At 28.5% G+C, this 16881-nt stretch overlaps 2 protein-coding genes across 4 annotated transcripts in view; one reads left to right on the top strand and one right to left on the bottom strand.

Moving 5' to 3' along the window:
* Window positions 1–915: 915 nt before the first annotated feature.
* Window positions 916–2601, top strand: LOC111682858 (protein-lysine 6-oxidase). Its single transcript, XM_023444849.2, has 3 exons — window positions 916–1049; window positions 1117–1920; window positions 2213–2601. Exons 1-3 carry the CDS (start codon window positions 995–997, stop codon window positions 2449–2451), a joined length of 1098 nt encoding a protein of 365 aa, XP_023300617.2. The 5' UTR covers window positions 916–994; the 3' UTR covers window positions 2452–2601.
* Window positions 2602–6742: 4141 nt separating this feature from the next.
* The window catches only part of LOC111682859 (G protein-coupled receptor kinase 2), a 204551-nt gene continuing 194412 nt past the window's right edge, over window positions 6743–16881 (bottom strand). For 2 of the 3 annotated variants that reach the window (XM_046950442.1, XM_046950443.1), the window contains 10 exons: window positions 13377–13472; window positions 13069–13189; window positions 12308–13012; window positions 11449–11554; window positions 9982–10171; window positions 9123–9368; window positions 8909–9066; window positions 8639–8842; window positions 7126–7389; window positions 6743–7068 (listed from right to left, as the gene is read on the bottom strand). In XM_046950442.1, the coding sequence (XP_046806398.1) occupies window positions 6976–7068; window positions 7126–7389; window positions 8639–8842; window positions 8909–9066; window positions 9123–9368; window positions 9982–10171; window positions 11449–11554; window positions 12308–13012; window positions 13069–13189; window positions 13377–13472 (2183 nt within the window). In that variant the 3' untranslated portion in view covers window positions 6743–6975. The remainder of the gene's footprint in view (window positions 7069–7125; window positions 7390–8638; window positions 8843–8908; window positions 9067–9122; window positions 9369–9981; window positions 10172–11448; window positions 11555–12307; window positions 13013–13068; window positions 13190–13376; window positions 13473–16881) is intronic. The other variant, XM_046950444.1, reaches the window with a different exon arrangement.

Raw genomic sequence — 16881 nt, 5'->3', positions numbered from 1 at the left:
TTAAGTGCAGTTCAAGTTCAGTTCAGTTCAGTTTAAGTTCAAGTTCAATTCAAGTTCAGTTCTTATTCAGTTCTAGTTATGTTCTAGTTTTGTTCGGTTCTAGTTCAGTTCTAGTTCAGTTCTAGTTCTAGTTTAGATCTAGTTCAGTTCTAGTTCTAGTTCAGTTCTAGTTCAGTTCTAGTTCAGTTCTAGTTCAGTTCTAGTTCAGTTCTAGTTCAGTTCTAGTTCAGTTCTGGTTTAGTTCTAGTTCAGTTCTAGTTCAGTTCTAGTTCAGTTCTAGTTCAGTTCTAGTTCAGTTCTAGTTCAGTTCTAGTTCCGTTCTAGTTTAGTTCTAGTTCAGTTCTAGTTCAGTTCTCGTTCAGTTCTAGTTCAGTTCTAGTTCAGTTCTCGTTCAGTTTTAGTTCAGTTCTAGTTCAGTTTTAGTTCAGTTCTTATTCAGTTCTACTTAAGTTCTAGTTTTGTTCAGTTCTTATTCGGTTCTAGTTTAGTTCTAGTTCAGTTTTAGTTTAATTCTATGTCAGTTCTAGTTCAGCTTTAGTTCTAGTTCAGTTTTAGTTTATTTCCAATTCAGATCTAGTTAAGCTGTAATTCAATTGTAATTTACTTCAAGCTCTGTTGCAGTTCAGCACCATTTTAGCTGTAATTATAGATTAGCAATAACCGACCCTGGTTTAAAAAGAGAAAAAATTTTAAATCGGAAATAATTTTAAAGCAATAGTGCTTCCTAATTCCACGAGACAATAATGCTTCAGATAAAAGTTAAATCGTGTCTTCATTTGAAATTAAAAAAAAGATGTATATTTCCACGCTTTAGGATTATAACAATGAGAAAATTAACCTACTAACCTAATTCAAAATTTGCGAAACATATGTATGAAACAACAATATCGAGTAAAATAAATAATATGGTAAAACTCACTTACCGATATAAAAAGATAACAGTTGATTTTAAATAATGGCACGTTGAAAAATACCGCCGAAAATTCGGATAAATATGATCGTATTATTTCTTGTGCTGACTCTGGCAATTTTTCAAAACGCACAATGTGGTAAATATATATACTTTTATGAAGATTTCCGTTTAAATTAGAGTAAATCAAATGACTTGTCTTTAAGATTATGCTGCAATTAAACAGCCACTCAATGTTGAAACTAATTATCGAAACATGTTGTTGCGTTTAAATAATCGGCTCGATAATGTAAGTCCCTCGATACACATACGCGAGGGTAGAGTTGAAGTTAGTTTCGATTACGGCAGGACTTGGGGCACTGTTTGCGCGACCCACTGGAGTTATCGGGAGGCGAATGTTGTGTGCAAACAATTAAATTTAGGCTATGCTGCCTTCTCGAATCAAACACAACAGTTTGGTACTAGCCATAGATATCCCTGGAATATGGTGGGTACTCTATGTCGTGGTACCGAACACAGCTTAAGAGATTGTTTTCGCGAATCTCAATATCCGAGAGTCTGCAATGCCACAAATAGAAATGTAGCTGTCGTTAGATGCGTGGAGAAACTGTCCGATTTAACATTGGGTATACAAGACATTGAACAGTCTGCTTATTTGGATACGCAGCCATTGCAAAGATTAACATGCGCAATGGAAGAAAATTGTCTATCGCGAGATGCATATCGCATAATACTCACACAGCCACAAGCTTTGCGTAAATTGTTACGTTTTACTACACGAGCGGAAAATGTTGGCAGTGCTGACTTTAGCCCATATTCTAATTATGAACAATGGCAGTGGCATCAGTGTCATAATCATTATCATAGTATGGAATCTTTTGCTTCATTCGATATATATAATATGAGTTATCAGAAGGTGGCTCAAGGTCATAAGGCATCGTTTTGTTTAATGGATACTGCGTGTAAATCGGGCATAACTCCCAAGTATACATGCGGCAATAGAACACAGGGTAAGTTGATGTAATGTCTATAATGTAGATATGTAGAGATCATTTTTTGGATTTTATGTATATCTATATATCTATCTATCTATCTATCTATCTATCTATCTATCTATCTATCTATCTATCTATCTATCTATCTATCTATCTATCTATCTATCTATCTATCTATCTATCTATCTATCTATCTATCTATCTATCTATCTATCTATCTATCTATCTATCTATCTATCTATCTATCTATCTATCTATCCACATATCCAATTTTTTATATTCATAAACATATACTTTTCTACTCTAGGCATATCAATTGGTTGCTGGGATACTTACAGTACGGGTTTAGACTGTCAATGGGTTGATGTTACAAATCTGCCTGCTAATAGAACATACATCTTAAGAATTGCCATCAATCCGGAATATATGATTGGTGAAGTTAGCTTTGAAAATAATGGTGCAGAGTGTTTGCTCCATTATACAGGGGAACGAAGTACAACGAGAGTCACAAATTGTACACGTTCGCCATTGTGGTATAATAAATAATGTGGAGTTTTGTGGGAGTGAACATTTTCATTCAATTTTTTGTATATTTTTAATGTGGTTACAGGTATAAATTTTTTTCTATATATTTCTTTTTAGTTTATAAGTTAATCTGTAAAAAAATGAGAGAATTAAAAAATTAAATAGATTTGTGGCAGAAAAAAATCTATAAAAATAAATTAAAAATAAGATTTCATTAAATAATTTAAATAATTCATAAATATCTTTCATAAACACTTGTTTTATATATATTTGTTATATTGTTTTATTATTATTTTTACGTTATTACCATTACAATTATTTTGTTTTTTTTTTAATTCTTCTTTATTTTTTTAATCAATATATTAATATATTTGTGTTTAAATTTATAAAATACAAAAAATTGTTTTTTTTTTATCTTCTAAGGTAAAATTTACAAATTATTAAAAAGCGGTTAATAACAAATTAAATTTTGTTTTTCTTTCTTCTTTCTTCTTTCCTGTTTTTTATTATTTTTAAAAGTGAAAAGTAATAAACAGTAATTTTGTTTATAAAACTAATTAAAATATTGCAACATAAGGAGGCACTTCAAACAAAAAAAAAAAAAACTATAAATAATTTTATTTTAAATTTTTTGAAAATTTTTTATTTAATAAAAATGGAGTATTAGGAAAATAAATATAATGACTAAAAACAATTAATTAACACTTAATCAAATGAAAAAAAAAAATTAAACAAAACAAATATGTATGTATGTAATTGTATACCGAATATGTACTAAGTATGTAAATGTATTTAGAAGAGGCCTTCCATCTCATGAGCTTTGGATTTATGTGGGTTTTTTTATATTTAAGATATTTTTTTCTTTTTTATCTTTCTTTGAATATATGTATGTAATTGTTTTCAATATGAATGGAATTTTAAATTATTATTTTTTGTATTTTTTTCAAGTTTTTTTAGGTATTTACGTTTTTGTTTTTCTTTTTTTCTACTTTACTAAAGTATAATATTAATTTATAGTTAGTACCTTTCAATTTATGCGTTAAATTTATTTTTTTATATTTATTAAGTTTGGGTTTTTTTTATTAATTATTTATGGTATTGGTTTCATTTTGTTTACTTATGTTAATTAATATGTATGTTTGTATGTATGCGCACAAGTTTTTTTAATTGTTTTTAATGCTTTCTTTTAGATATTTTAGAAAATTTATGTAATTTTCAATTTTTTTTTTATAATAATTAAAGGAATTATTTAAAAATCTTATAAAATGCCAATGTTGAATAATGTTCAAATGAAAAATGTTACAAAGTTCTAAAAATGTAAAAGTTTACAATAAAATTGAATAAATTATATTTTGTTACAGAATTCTAAAAAAGTAAAAGTTTACAATTGAATGGATTATAGATTTGGAAAGTTTTCTCTTATTTCATTTAAATCTGGGTTTCGCCACGAGCTGATTTACCTATTGTTCAAACTAGTAGGAGTGTTTCTGTATTTGTTAGTTTTTTTTCTTTGCTTAGTCTTAAATAGTTTTAAGATTATTTTAAATTTTTGTTGGTAATTGTCTTTTTTTTCAAAATTGTAACTGTTGAAACTAATACCCCCTTCACACGGTACAATTATTCGTAATTCATGCTCTCATTCATCATTCAACCCCTAATTACGTACTGAATGACATGATTCGCCAAACAAAATTTCAGCTGCGAATTACACAAGCTGCACGTAATTAAATTTGAATTGTCTTTCTAGAAAGTAGTTCTAAAGAAGCTTTAGAAAAGCATTTAGAAAGTCAATATTCCTTCTATAAAACAGTTCAGAAATCAATTGTCTTAATAATGAATGGAGCTTTATTAGAACCATTTCTCTTATTAAGGAAATTAATATTGCAAAACTTGTTGCGAAAGAAGCTATATATTGGATCTGCAGAAAGGTTCTGGAATTAATTGTTTATGACTTTTGTGTGATATTAGAAGCGATTAATATAATTAAAATAAATATTAAATAGGAAAATGTGTTCCAGAAAGCATGGCGTTGAATCTGATGATTATTCTACCAAATTGTTGTTTGAGGAAATAACGACAATCCTTTTAGGATATAATTCCGAAACTAGTACCTTAATCACTGATTTTTGTTAGAATCTATCACTCACGAAACTAGTTCTTGGAACAAATTGATTTCTCTTAGAACAGTTCCGAAACTTGTTCTTTTACAGCTGTTTGTGTAGTATTTCAAAACTAGTATGAAATTCATTAAACTTATATATTACCAATATATGTGTGAATAGTGTAAAAGAACTAGTTCTTGAAATATTCTTAAGAAGCTCATGGAGAAACTATTACAATGTTGCACAGAACGAGTTTTAGAAGTTTTTGCGTAATAGTTTTGGAACTAGTTCCTTAATCACTGATTTTTTTTTTAAATTTATCACTCTCGAAACTAGTTCTTCGAAATGTTTTCACTCAGAACTGTTTCACTCAGAACTGTTCCGAAACAAGTTCCTTTACAACAAGTGTTTTAGAAACTAGTTTCATTAAACTTGTATATTACCAATATATGTATGTGTGAATAGTTTAAAAGAATTAGTTTTTGAAATATTCCTCAGAAACACATGTATGAATAGTGTGAAAGAACTATTTTCAGAAATATTCTTAAGAAGCACATGGTAACAATAACAATGTTACACAGAACGAGTTATAGAAGTTTCTGTGTAATAGTTCTGGAAATAGTTCCATAATCACTGATTTTTGTTAGAAATTACATCATTCGAAACCAGTTTTTAGAAAATTGATTAGAACAGTTCCGAAACTAAATTCATTGAACCTGTGTATTACCAATATATGTATGAATATTGTGAAAGAACTAGTTCTTTAAATATTCATAAGGAGCTTATGGGAACCATAACAATGTTGCACAGAATGAGTTTTAAAAGTTTCAGTGTAATAGTTATGGAACTAGTTTCCTAAACTAGTATTAAATTCATTAAACTGGTATATTACCAATATATGTGTGAATAGTGTGGAAGAACTAGTTCTTGAAATATTCTTATGAAGTTCATGGGAACCACACCAATGTTGCATAGAACGAGTTTCAAAAATGTGTGAGTTATAGTTATGGAACTAGTTCCTTAATCAATATTTCTGTTGCTCGAAACAAGTTTCAGAAGTTTCTGAGATTCTGTGTAAAAGTTATCGAGTCGATACTGGTTCTACAAGTTCTGGAAAATCTTTAGAGAACATATTAACCTTTTCAGAACAATCTCGAAATTAGTTTCTTTACGTCGATTCATGTTTTCTTTCGGAAGAAGTATCCAATTTATTGAATTTATGTATAAATGGACTAGTTCCAGAAATATTCTTAAGCAGTTCATTGAAACCGATACAATATTTCAGTGGTCGGTCTAGTTCCAAATTTGTAATTTAAGAAGTAGTCAATTAACAATGTTCTACAGATCAGCTTTCAGATGTAATGGCGATATCATTAGATCAGTTTAATAATCGGAAATAGTTTTGTTTTTAATCATTCTAGAACTATTTTCTATATTTATAGAAACTTTACAGAAATTTTTCTCTTCCTACAAAAAAATTTCTAGTTTTCCTTTTTACAAATATAATATATAGTTAGTTTAGGTTAGTTTAGCCATTACTATTTTAGAATTTTGTAAAGATTTTCTTTTTAAAACTTTGGAACTCAATATTGAACGTATTGTTTAACATTATAATTCCGAACACATTAGTAGTTGGTATTTTTTGTCAATATTCTTGTTTGAAATCATATTGGATGTTTTTTTTACAAATTTCTTTAAAATTACTAAATAAATTTAGAAAAATATATATAAATTTATAATTTAGAGTATATAATTTTATGCGTAGTTTTACTTGTGTTTTAAGTTATACATACAATTACATATATATAACAATAAAAACATAAAAATTTGTTATATTAATTAAAAAATTTTTTAAAAAAATCTGTTTTTATTTTAATAAAATTATATAGTCTTTTTAAATTGCGTAAAAAGTAAAGTACATAAAAAATATAATTTATACATAAATAAAAAATAGATGTTATATACAGACACTAACACACATGAAATTAATTCTAATTAAAAAAAAACTGAGTTTGCTAAAATAAAAAATTGACTCAGTTTTTTATTAAAGAATATCTTGTGCTTATTGTACTAAATATATAATTTAAAAAAATATATAATAATATACAAATAATAAACAAAATAGTTAATAATTAAAATTAAAAATCAACTTACTTGGTTGTTTTTGTTTAAATTTAATTTTCTTAATTTAGTTAGTTAGTTTAGTTGTAATGTGTTATATGTATTTGTTTGCGTTTTTCAATCGAATTAAAAATTGCAATTATGTTTCTTATGGATTTATTAAAATGATGAGTATGATCATGATGATGTTTTGTTTTTTCTACGGATGTTCTTGATTTTTTTTTCAATCATTTGTGCTTTTTAAAGTAACTTTAGTTGTTGAAGAGTTGTTTTGACAATTAGTTTTTGTTATGCTTTGTTTAGCAGCAAGTGTTGTATTCTATCAGCTTTCAACGGTTGTTGAACTAACACTGTGACTAGTAGTTAATAAATGTTCAGGAATGGGTATGGGTTGTGTTCTAGCTGGTTGTTTTTTCTGTAAATATTAAAAACTATAATACAAAAGTTTAATTGATAAATATTTAAATCGTACCTTTCTCCTAAAGGGAAAACAACCAGATGTATCGGGTTGCGGTGCGGCATTGATAAGTAAATCTGGCGTTGGATTATCATCGGGACCAAAAACATTTAATTCTCTAAAACATTCGGTTTCCATCATTTCATTTTGCCATGATATTGACACAGATCCCGTATTGAATTTCGTATAAAAATTCGAATCGGATTCATCAATATTCACACCTTTTACTGTTGAAAATTGTTCGATATCCAAGACATCTTTGGCATAAACAGCATGTGGCTGAAATTTTAAAGAAATTTTAATAAATATTTGTTACGATTAAAAAATTTTCGTATTCAGTAGCGTCTGTAGTATACATAACAGTCAATAGAGCAATCTGTAGTCCGGTTTATAGTTCACAAAGTAGTCAATAGAACAGTCTGTAGTCTCGTCTATAGTTCACATATTAGTCAATAGAGCAGTCTACAGTCTAGACTATAATATAGTCCAATATAGTCTGTAGTCTCGTCTATAGTTCACATATTAGTCAATAGAGCAGTCTACAGTTTAGACTATAATATAGTCCAATATAGTCTGTAGTCTCGTCTATAGTTCACATATTAGTCAATAGAGCAGTCTACACTCTAGTCTATAGTATAGTCTACAATGTAGTGTTGACTCCAGTTTAGTCTTTAGCCAAGTATATAGTCTAGTCTATAGACAAGTATATAGTCTAGTCTATAGTTCAGTCTATAGTCTAGTCTATTGTCTAGTCTATAGTCTAGTCTATAGTATAGTCTATAGTATAGTCTATAGTATAGTCTATAGTATAGTCTAGTCTATAGTCTAGTCTATAGTCTAGTCTATAGTCTAGCCTATAGTCTAGTCTATAGTCTAGTCTATAGTCTAGTCTATAGTCTAGTCTATAGTCTAGTCTATAGTCTAGTCTATAGTCTAGTCTATAGTCTAGTCTATAGTCTAGTCTGTAGTCTAGTCTATAGTCTAGTCTATAGTCTAGTCTATAGTCTAGTCTGTAGTCTAGTCTGTAGTCTTGTCTATAGTCTAGTCTATAGTCTAGTCTATAGTCTTGTCTATAGTCTAGTCTATAGTCTAGTCTATAGTATAGTCTATAGTCTAGTCTATAGTCTAGTATATTGTCTAGTCTATAGTCTAGTCTGTAGTCTAGTATATAGTCTAGTCTATAGCCTAGTCTATAATCTAGTATATTGTCCAGTCTATAGTCTAGTCTATAGACTTGTCTATAGTCTTGTCTGAAGTCTAGTCAACAGTCTCGTCTACAGTCTAGTCTAGTCTACAGTCTAGTCTATAGTCTGGTTTATAGTCTAGTCCATAGTCATGTCTATAGTCTAGTCTATAGTCTATTCTATAGTGTAGTCTATTGTCTAATCTATAGTTTATAGTCTAGTCTATAGGCTAGTCTAGTCTATAGTCTAGTCTTTATACAGTCCTGTCAGATTATAGTCTATAGTCTTGTTCATATTCTTGTCTATATAAAAGAATCTGTTAAAGATTGCACACTACTACTTACATCTGGTACAAATGGTGGTTCAACCATACCAGCCTCTAAACGTTTCCAATTGATACAATTAAAAAAGGGATGCAATTTAACTTCCCTAGCACCAAAACGACCATTACGACAGCCTAAACGTAGTTTTATCGATTTAGCTAGCAACTGTTGGCATAAGGATCTGGCTTCATCATTAAATTTACTAGAATATTTTTCAGGATCCTCCTATTAAATCCAATAGAAATTAAATTTATATTAAATAAACTATAATACAAATATTTTATAACATACTTTAACTCGTCTATCGACTTCTTCTCTTTTGACTTTTTCTTTGCGCGCTCTAAATGGTGCCTGACCCTCAATCATTTCATACAGCAGACAACCAAAACTAAACCAATCCGGAGAAAATGAGTATTTTTCATTGTCTATAACTTCGGGTGCCATATAACCTAAAAATAATAATTAATATGATTTATGTTTAAATCATTTATAATCATTAACTTACCCACTGTTCCTACACGTCCTCTCACCATTTCACCATCAATTTCAACAGCTAAACCCAAATCGGAAATTCTTACATGACCATGATCATCGAGTAATATATTTTCAGGTTTACAATCTCTATAAACTATACCCTGTTGATGTAAATGCTCTAGACCGCAAACAACTTCGGCGGCATAAAATCGTGCTCGTACCATTTCAAAACCAGGATCACCGCCCATATTGTAAATGTGAAACTTTAGATCGCCACCTGAAATTTGTTGAGAAAAAATATTAAATTTATGATTATGGAATGCAATTGGATAGAGTTTGTTAAAAACCCTTAATTAGGATTTTGTGGTTATATTTTCTATTAACTACTTTAAAAAATTTTAATAATTTATTTAATAAATTACTTTTAACTTCTAATTACATTTGGATATTTTTTTGTTTATCTCCATAAAAAATTTAATTGAAATTTGAAACCTAAACAATATTCATGAAATATTAAACCTAAAAATCCCGCCTTAAAGCAAGGACAGTATACAATTTAAATATGCTTTAGGTGTTTTATAACAAAATATTTAATTTAAAATTGAGATGAAATATTAAAAAGAAAACAATGATAAAGTAAATAACATTATTCAAGGATATAGTCTCACACACACACACAACAATACAGAAAATAAAAAAAAACATCAAAATGTGTATAAATCAAGGAGATAAGTTTAATAAAAATATATGGCATATCTTTAGGCAAAATTAAATAAAAGAAAAACAAAATATGAATTTTTTTCTTAAATTTAAGTAAATATTGATAAAGTCTATATTTTTTATATTTTTATAAATTTTTGTAATAATTTTTTAATTTAAATTATACTTACCATTCATAATGGTTAGTACCAAACATAAAGCATCCTTTGTCTCATACGCATATGCCAGATTAACCACAAAACGGGAATTTATTTTCTGTAAAATTTGTTTCTCCGTTAAGACCATCGATTCGCCTTTACGTTTTTTAATACGTTTCTTTTCCAATTTTTTACAAGCATACATTTTTCCAGTGGCACGTACCTGTTGTTGAAAAAGATTTGAGTTAAAAATTCTTTCTATAAATATAATATATTAAGAGTTATATAATCAGAATCGTGTTATTATATAATTTTCCGACCCTATAAATTATATATATTCTGGATCCTTATAGATAGCGGATTCGATTAAGCCATGTCCGTCTGTCTGTTGAAATCAATTTTCTGAAGACTCCAGATATCTTCAAGATCCAAATCTTCAATAATTCTGTCAGACATGCTTTCGAGAAGTTTCCTATTGAAAATCAGCAAAATCGGTCTATAAATAACTGAGATATAGGTAAAAATCTGAGACTACCTCTAAAAATTTCCTCAACAAATTATAAATAAAGCATAAAAAAACAACAAGGAGATAAAGCAGTAATCGGTTGGTAATACAGCTCATATTTGTTTGAGGGTGGTAATACAGTTTAACGGTGGTAGTACAGTACAACGGTTAATATTTCTTTCTGCTACAGTTTATATTAGTTTGTGTGTATGTTATGTGTAACATGTGTAACATAACAGAGATACAAAATAAATAAAAACTGTTTTTAAAACATACTTGGTGAAGGGTATATAAGATTCGGCACTGCCGAATATAGAAATCGAACTTGTTTTATTTGCAGATACAATACACAAAACCCAATTAGAGGACAAATTTAAAAAATTACACTTCTATAGATCTTGGAGTACATTTATATATTTACAGGGCAAAATAATTGATAATTGAAATGTTATACTTTTTATGAATCAAATATTATAGTCCAACCAGGGGCCCGATGAGGAGACTCTATATACGAATTTTTTTTAATCGGAACTCAAATTAAGAAATACGATCGTTTTAAAAATTTAACATAGCCGAGGTGTCCTAATTTGAGGACGCCCCGCCGGGTCCCTGGTTGTCCTATAAGGTCCAAATTTAAAACCTAAACTCGACAACACCTCCTCTTTGTGCATACCAAATTTCATTAAAATGCATTTAGATCAACAAATAGTTATAATTCTTTAAATTTAATTTTTCTATATAAAAAAATAATAAGACAAATTATAAATTTAATACTTCTTACAAAAAGCTATTTGATTCTATAACACTTTAATAATTAAAATAAACAATACTAACTTAATAAATATTTATACACATATTTAAACAAAAAATCTTTCCTCTGAGTTTTCATTTTACTGCTAAACAAATTACCAAATTTTACCATCTATACATTTTTTGTCTCTTAAAACCCCCAAAGGCTTAAAAAGAACATTAAAGTTACTGGCAAAAGTACTCACCTGACATGCACATACTTCGCCAAAACCACCTTTACCCAAAACACGATACATACGAAATGTTTTATATGTTATGGGTTGTGCCTCCAGCCATTTCCATTGTAGGTAACTGTTGGTAAATTAAATAAATATATTTACATGAGATTTTACATTAATATATCGAAAAAAAGTTAAATAAAAAATTAATAAATCAACATAAAAAACGTTTTCAAGTGTACGTTACTTTAGTAGTCATAAATTGTTTATAACATTTTTTGACATGAGTTGCTGTTAAGTTTTTGTCTTTTAATTCAATAATAAATAACTTTTAGTTGAAATATTTTTTTAATCGTATAATTTTTTTTATTGTTTATACAGTTGTTTAAAAATATTTTCACTGGGAAACCCCTTTACGTAGTTATAATTGCAAATAAAACAAGATGAGAATAAAATAGATATTTTTTATATTTATGTTTGATAATATTTCATATTTACTTAAATGTCATTGTCGTTTTGTTTATAAAATTTAATTTTAAAAGTAGTGTTTAAATACATAGTAACAGAGCAATGACGAAAAAGTATCTAAAATATCACTATTTAAGCTTCAGTCGTATATCTATCTATCTATCTATCTATCTATCTATCTATCTATCTATCTATCTATCTATCTATCTATCTATCTATCTATCTATCTATCTATCTATCTATCTATCTATCTATCTATCTATCTATCTATCTATCTATCTATCTATCTATCTATCTATCTATCTATCTATCTATCTATCTATCTATCTATCTATCTATCTATCTATCTATCTATCTATCTATCTATCTATCTATCTATCTATCTATCTATTCATTTATCAAACGTTCAATTACTTACCGATGAAAATACATTGAAGTTTCAAATTCTTGGAATGGTTCACCAGCTAGAAATGCTTTAACGGCCTTGACACATGGTTCAAACAGTTCTTTACTGCCACTGTTAATTTTACTGCGTACCCGTGAAATGAGATCATCATTTAAAATGTCTAAAACAAATTCATCGGAGGCTGATAAAGGTGGTTTAGTCGAATTGCCATTTAACTTGGCAATCATTGTTGTCTCACTACTAACACCACCGCCTTCATCATTATTACTCCCACCACCGCCACCTCCACCATCACCATCGTAAGTGACACCGGAAGATCCACCATGTTCATCACCATTGTGATGTTGAAAATGTTTATGATTGTTGCTACAACTACTACTGGTATTATTGGCGGTGGTATTGTTATATATTTCAGTCTCTACAGGATTTGTTGCTGCTGTTGGCGTTGTATTGATATTTTCCATTTCAATTGAGGTGGTTGTTTGATTCTCACGCTGTTTTTCAATACTCTCATCATTAATGGCATCATCGGCATCATTCTCAATGCCATCATCGTTGTCAGCACCTTCTACCGTATTGCCATTATTTAATGTGTCCAATGATGAGGGTGCATCAATATCTAAAAATCTACTGCCAATATCTTGTGCTATTGTCAGACGATGTTCATCATATTCTACTTCATATCTAAAAAATGGATTGAGAGGAAATTTGTTCATACTTGAAAAGAAAAGATGATTTGTAAATACCTTGCTCTAGGGAGCATTTACACTTACTTTTGGACTTGATCTAAAAATGATATATAACGAAAGTATAGGGGTCTTTTACTTTCACAAAACTGCCGAAACAGTTCGCGTCCAATTGGCTGTTGGTCTATGACATAGCCGTAGCTTATATCTGAAAATAAAAGAGTGAATATATTAAAAGTTTAAGGAATTGTAATTGCCATGTTTACACTGCCTGCAAGGAGAGTAAAAAGTCTTGTTAAGTCGTTGTCTAGGTAATTTTGTACAATAAAAATTTGCAAGAGTAAAATTATAAATATTATACTTCGATGTTTTGTCAAAAAAATAAAAATACATACCTAATTTGTCTTTCAGGTGTATACACTGTGATATGTGGGGAAACTGAAGAATTTTTCGCCATTTTTTACTCTTTCCTTTATTGCTATCGGAACCACCTGCAAAAGAAAAGATCAAAACAAAAATATTAGAAAATTTGATTACATATTTTAACTTTTTAGCTATAAAAAATTCTTCACATATTATAGGCGAAAATAATAATATGCGGAAAATTTACATAATAATCACAATGAAATGTTTAAAACAATAAATAAAATATATAAAATGTTTCTTAAAAAGGTTCATTTAAACAAGAACTGTATATAAAAAGATAAAAAGGAAAATTTTAATTTTGGAATTTTTCAAAAGCTTAATATAAAAATATTTCCTACATAGCTGAGTTGGTAAAATTGGTACAATTGTACTTTTATTGGTACAACTCGATCTTTAAAAGTACACTGAAAAAAATCCATGCCTAATATATACGAAAAATGTCATACATTGTACGAATCGTTCGTTGTTTCGCACCACGAAATTCTTTCGTAATATATACGAAATTGTAAAATTTTTTTTGGTATAATGCAAAATATTCTTGAAAAAATTAATTTACATAAATTGAAAAAAGGAAATTTTGAATAAATATCGTAAAATTTACGAAATATTAATTTATTCAAACATTTTTTTCTAATTTTAGTTCAAAATTATTCTCCACACGAATTTTCAATTTTTTTTTTATGAAAATAATTCGAGAATAATATTATACTTTTTCTTAAATTTTATAAAAATGTTTTAATTTTATTTAATCATAATATAATTAATATCATTATGTTTAATTTCGCTAAAATTTAAGAAAAAAATATTACGAAAGGTTTTCGTACTTTCGTAAAAATAGAAAAGGGTTTTATTAAATAATATTTCGTATTATACACGAAATTTTTGTAAATATTACGAAAATAGATGTTACGATTTTTTTTTCGTAAAGTTGAGCATGGATTATTTTCAGTGTACAATAGTACACCAATGACCCATTTTGTACAATTTTAAAATATGGAATTATTATTAAAAAATTATATTTTAAAACAAAGTTTAAACAACCATCGATTTCGATTAAATCTTTAATACACTTCGGAAGAAGATATTGTAATGAATACTGGAGAGTACTTTTTAGTTTTACGTTTTTCGCGATTGGTTGTCTATCCTTTGTAGTAGAATATAGGCTATTCTTTAGACTAGTATTATGTCTAGTTTATAGATTACTCAATCCTCAATTCCGTGGAGAGGCAATAGACCAGTCTGAGAACTAGTCTATTGACTAAATGGTCTTAAATACTTGACTTGTCTAATGACTAATCTATACTTTTTAAGTACCTTTAACTAGAATTAGTTTATTGTCTTGTCATTAGACAAGTACATTGACTAGAAATATTGATTAGTTTACTGAATGAAAAAGTCGTTTTAAAATGTTTTAGTTCTACATTGATATAAATTTTGCAAAAATATAGCTTTGGTACAATCTGACACAAAAAAGTACACTTTTAAATTCGGTTTTGTACAGCTTGAAAATTCGATTTACCAAACCTGCTACAAAGCTTTGGCCAACTGAAATGTAAAAAGTCGTAATGTGAAACTCAAAATGAAATAACGTTTTATACGTAAAACTAACAATTATAAAGAACTGAAATGTTGAAATGCTACTAATCCCCTATACACTAGCACCCAAGTAATATAATCTGTCAAAAATTTGTGTAGAAGAGTACGGATGGTATTGAAAACCATCACACATTGAGAGAAAATATAAAAAACCAAGCAAGTCACATTAGATCAGGGATGTATTTTAATATAAACACATACAAAAAAAGTGAAACAGCTACTTTCTTACTTTTCTTTTGTTTAATACAAATCATTTAAACACAAACAAATATAAATCATACGACATTTTTCTCTTTTTTATCAAGCGCAAAGGATACATTTTACTCCTTCATAAGACATTACGTGCTTAAAGTATGATCGTCTAAAGGGCCCTTTTGCACTTTTTGCATTTCAGTCGACGCTGTGAGATATGCCTATAAAAATAGAAATAAAATTTGCTTTAACAACAAAAAAGTACAAACATTTCTTTATTGTTATGACAGAAATACCATGAAAAAAGTACAAATAGAAAATTTAATAAAACCTGACAAAAAGTCTCGATTACTTGAACGTTGACGCATCGTAATAGAGAATTTTAACGAATTTTTGTATTTAATAAATATTGAGGTGCCATTGCTCTATTTAAAATTTAGAAATACCTGACGCAAGGTCTCCATTTCTTGAACGTAAACGTTTAACGATTTTTTTTATTTAATACATATGGAAGTGCTAATGTTCTATTGAAACATGTTCACATTAATGACAAAGTTCTTCGTGCAATTGTCAAAGAATTCTAGCTCTAATAGTTTCTCATATATACGATTTTTTGAATTTAATTCATAGGGAAGGTACCCCGCTCCCTCTAATCCTATCCCGTAAATTTTGACGGGCAAAATTTCATTCTAACTCTAACAATTTCCCAGACATGCGAATTTTTGTTTTCTATTCATGTAGAAAGTAGGTTCTCAGATATACGAACATTTGCATTTAATTGAATATCCCTAATGAAAGAACTTTTTTATTTAATTAATATGGGAGGTGACTCGCCTCCTATTGCTAGTCTAGATATATTTTGTTAAAATTATTTATGTTGATACTACACTTATAGGGGAGGTGCCCTATACGCCTTATATAATGGACTAAGTTGTCTATTAAATATTTAAGGACTCTAACTGTTAAATTTTTTGAGATTTGCTACTTTTAATTCTTATTTTGGATGTGGGCGTGGCACTTCGCCCCATTTGAAATTTTAAAATAAAAATTATCCTTAAATTCCTTTTACACATATAGAAGGCTCTATTCGTCAAGAACGGCCGCACTTTACTGGGATCAAAGTTGGATATTTTGTTCCAACAGGGTTTGATTCAAATGAGTGTAACATTTTACCTATTTACCCAGTTCAGATAGCTATTTCTTCACCTTGGTGCCACTTTCATGACACCATAATGTTGATTAAAATTTATTTTTTTTAATATTTGTTTTTTAGAGATATTTTTTGATACTTTCTATTTTTATAGAAATTTTTCAAATAAATTATCTTTGCAAAAATGTTTGATTTTTAAAAGATAGTTTTCGATTTATAAAAAAAATCGATAAACTATTTTTTTACCCACCATCAAAAAAGATGGGGGGTATATTGTCTGTCCGTCTATGTGTCTTTTGAAAGCACGGTAGAGTCCGAACGCAAAAAAGTCCTATAGAGTTGAAATTTTCACAAATATTTCGTATGGGTTTGATATTAAAAATGGGCAATATCGGTCCACGTTTATAGTCTTATCTTTTTTTTAAATAGGATAGAGCAAAGAAATTCGGCATAAATAAGTCTTATATGAGTCAAATTTTACGAGGATCGGTCCATAATTTACCCTACCTCTCCAAAAAAGGCTTTATCGCCCAAAT

This window comes from Lucilia cuprina, chromosome 4 (genome assembly GCF_022045245.1).
Source record: "Lucilia cuprina isolate Lc7/37 chromosome 4, ASM2204524v1, whole genome shotgun sequence".
Taxonomy (NCBI): domain Eukaryota; kingdom Metazoa; phylum Arthropoda; class Insecta; order Diptera; family Calliphoridae; genus Lucilia; species Lucilia cuprina.
The sequence above is the reverse complement of the archived record's forward strand: the minus strand, read 5'-3'. Positions and strand labels throughout refer to the sequence as shown.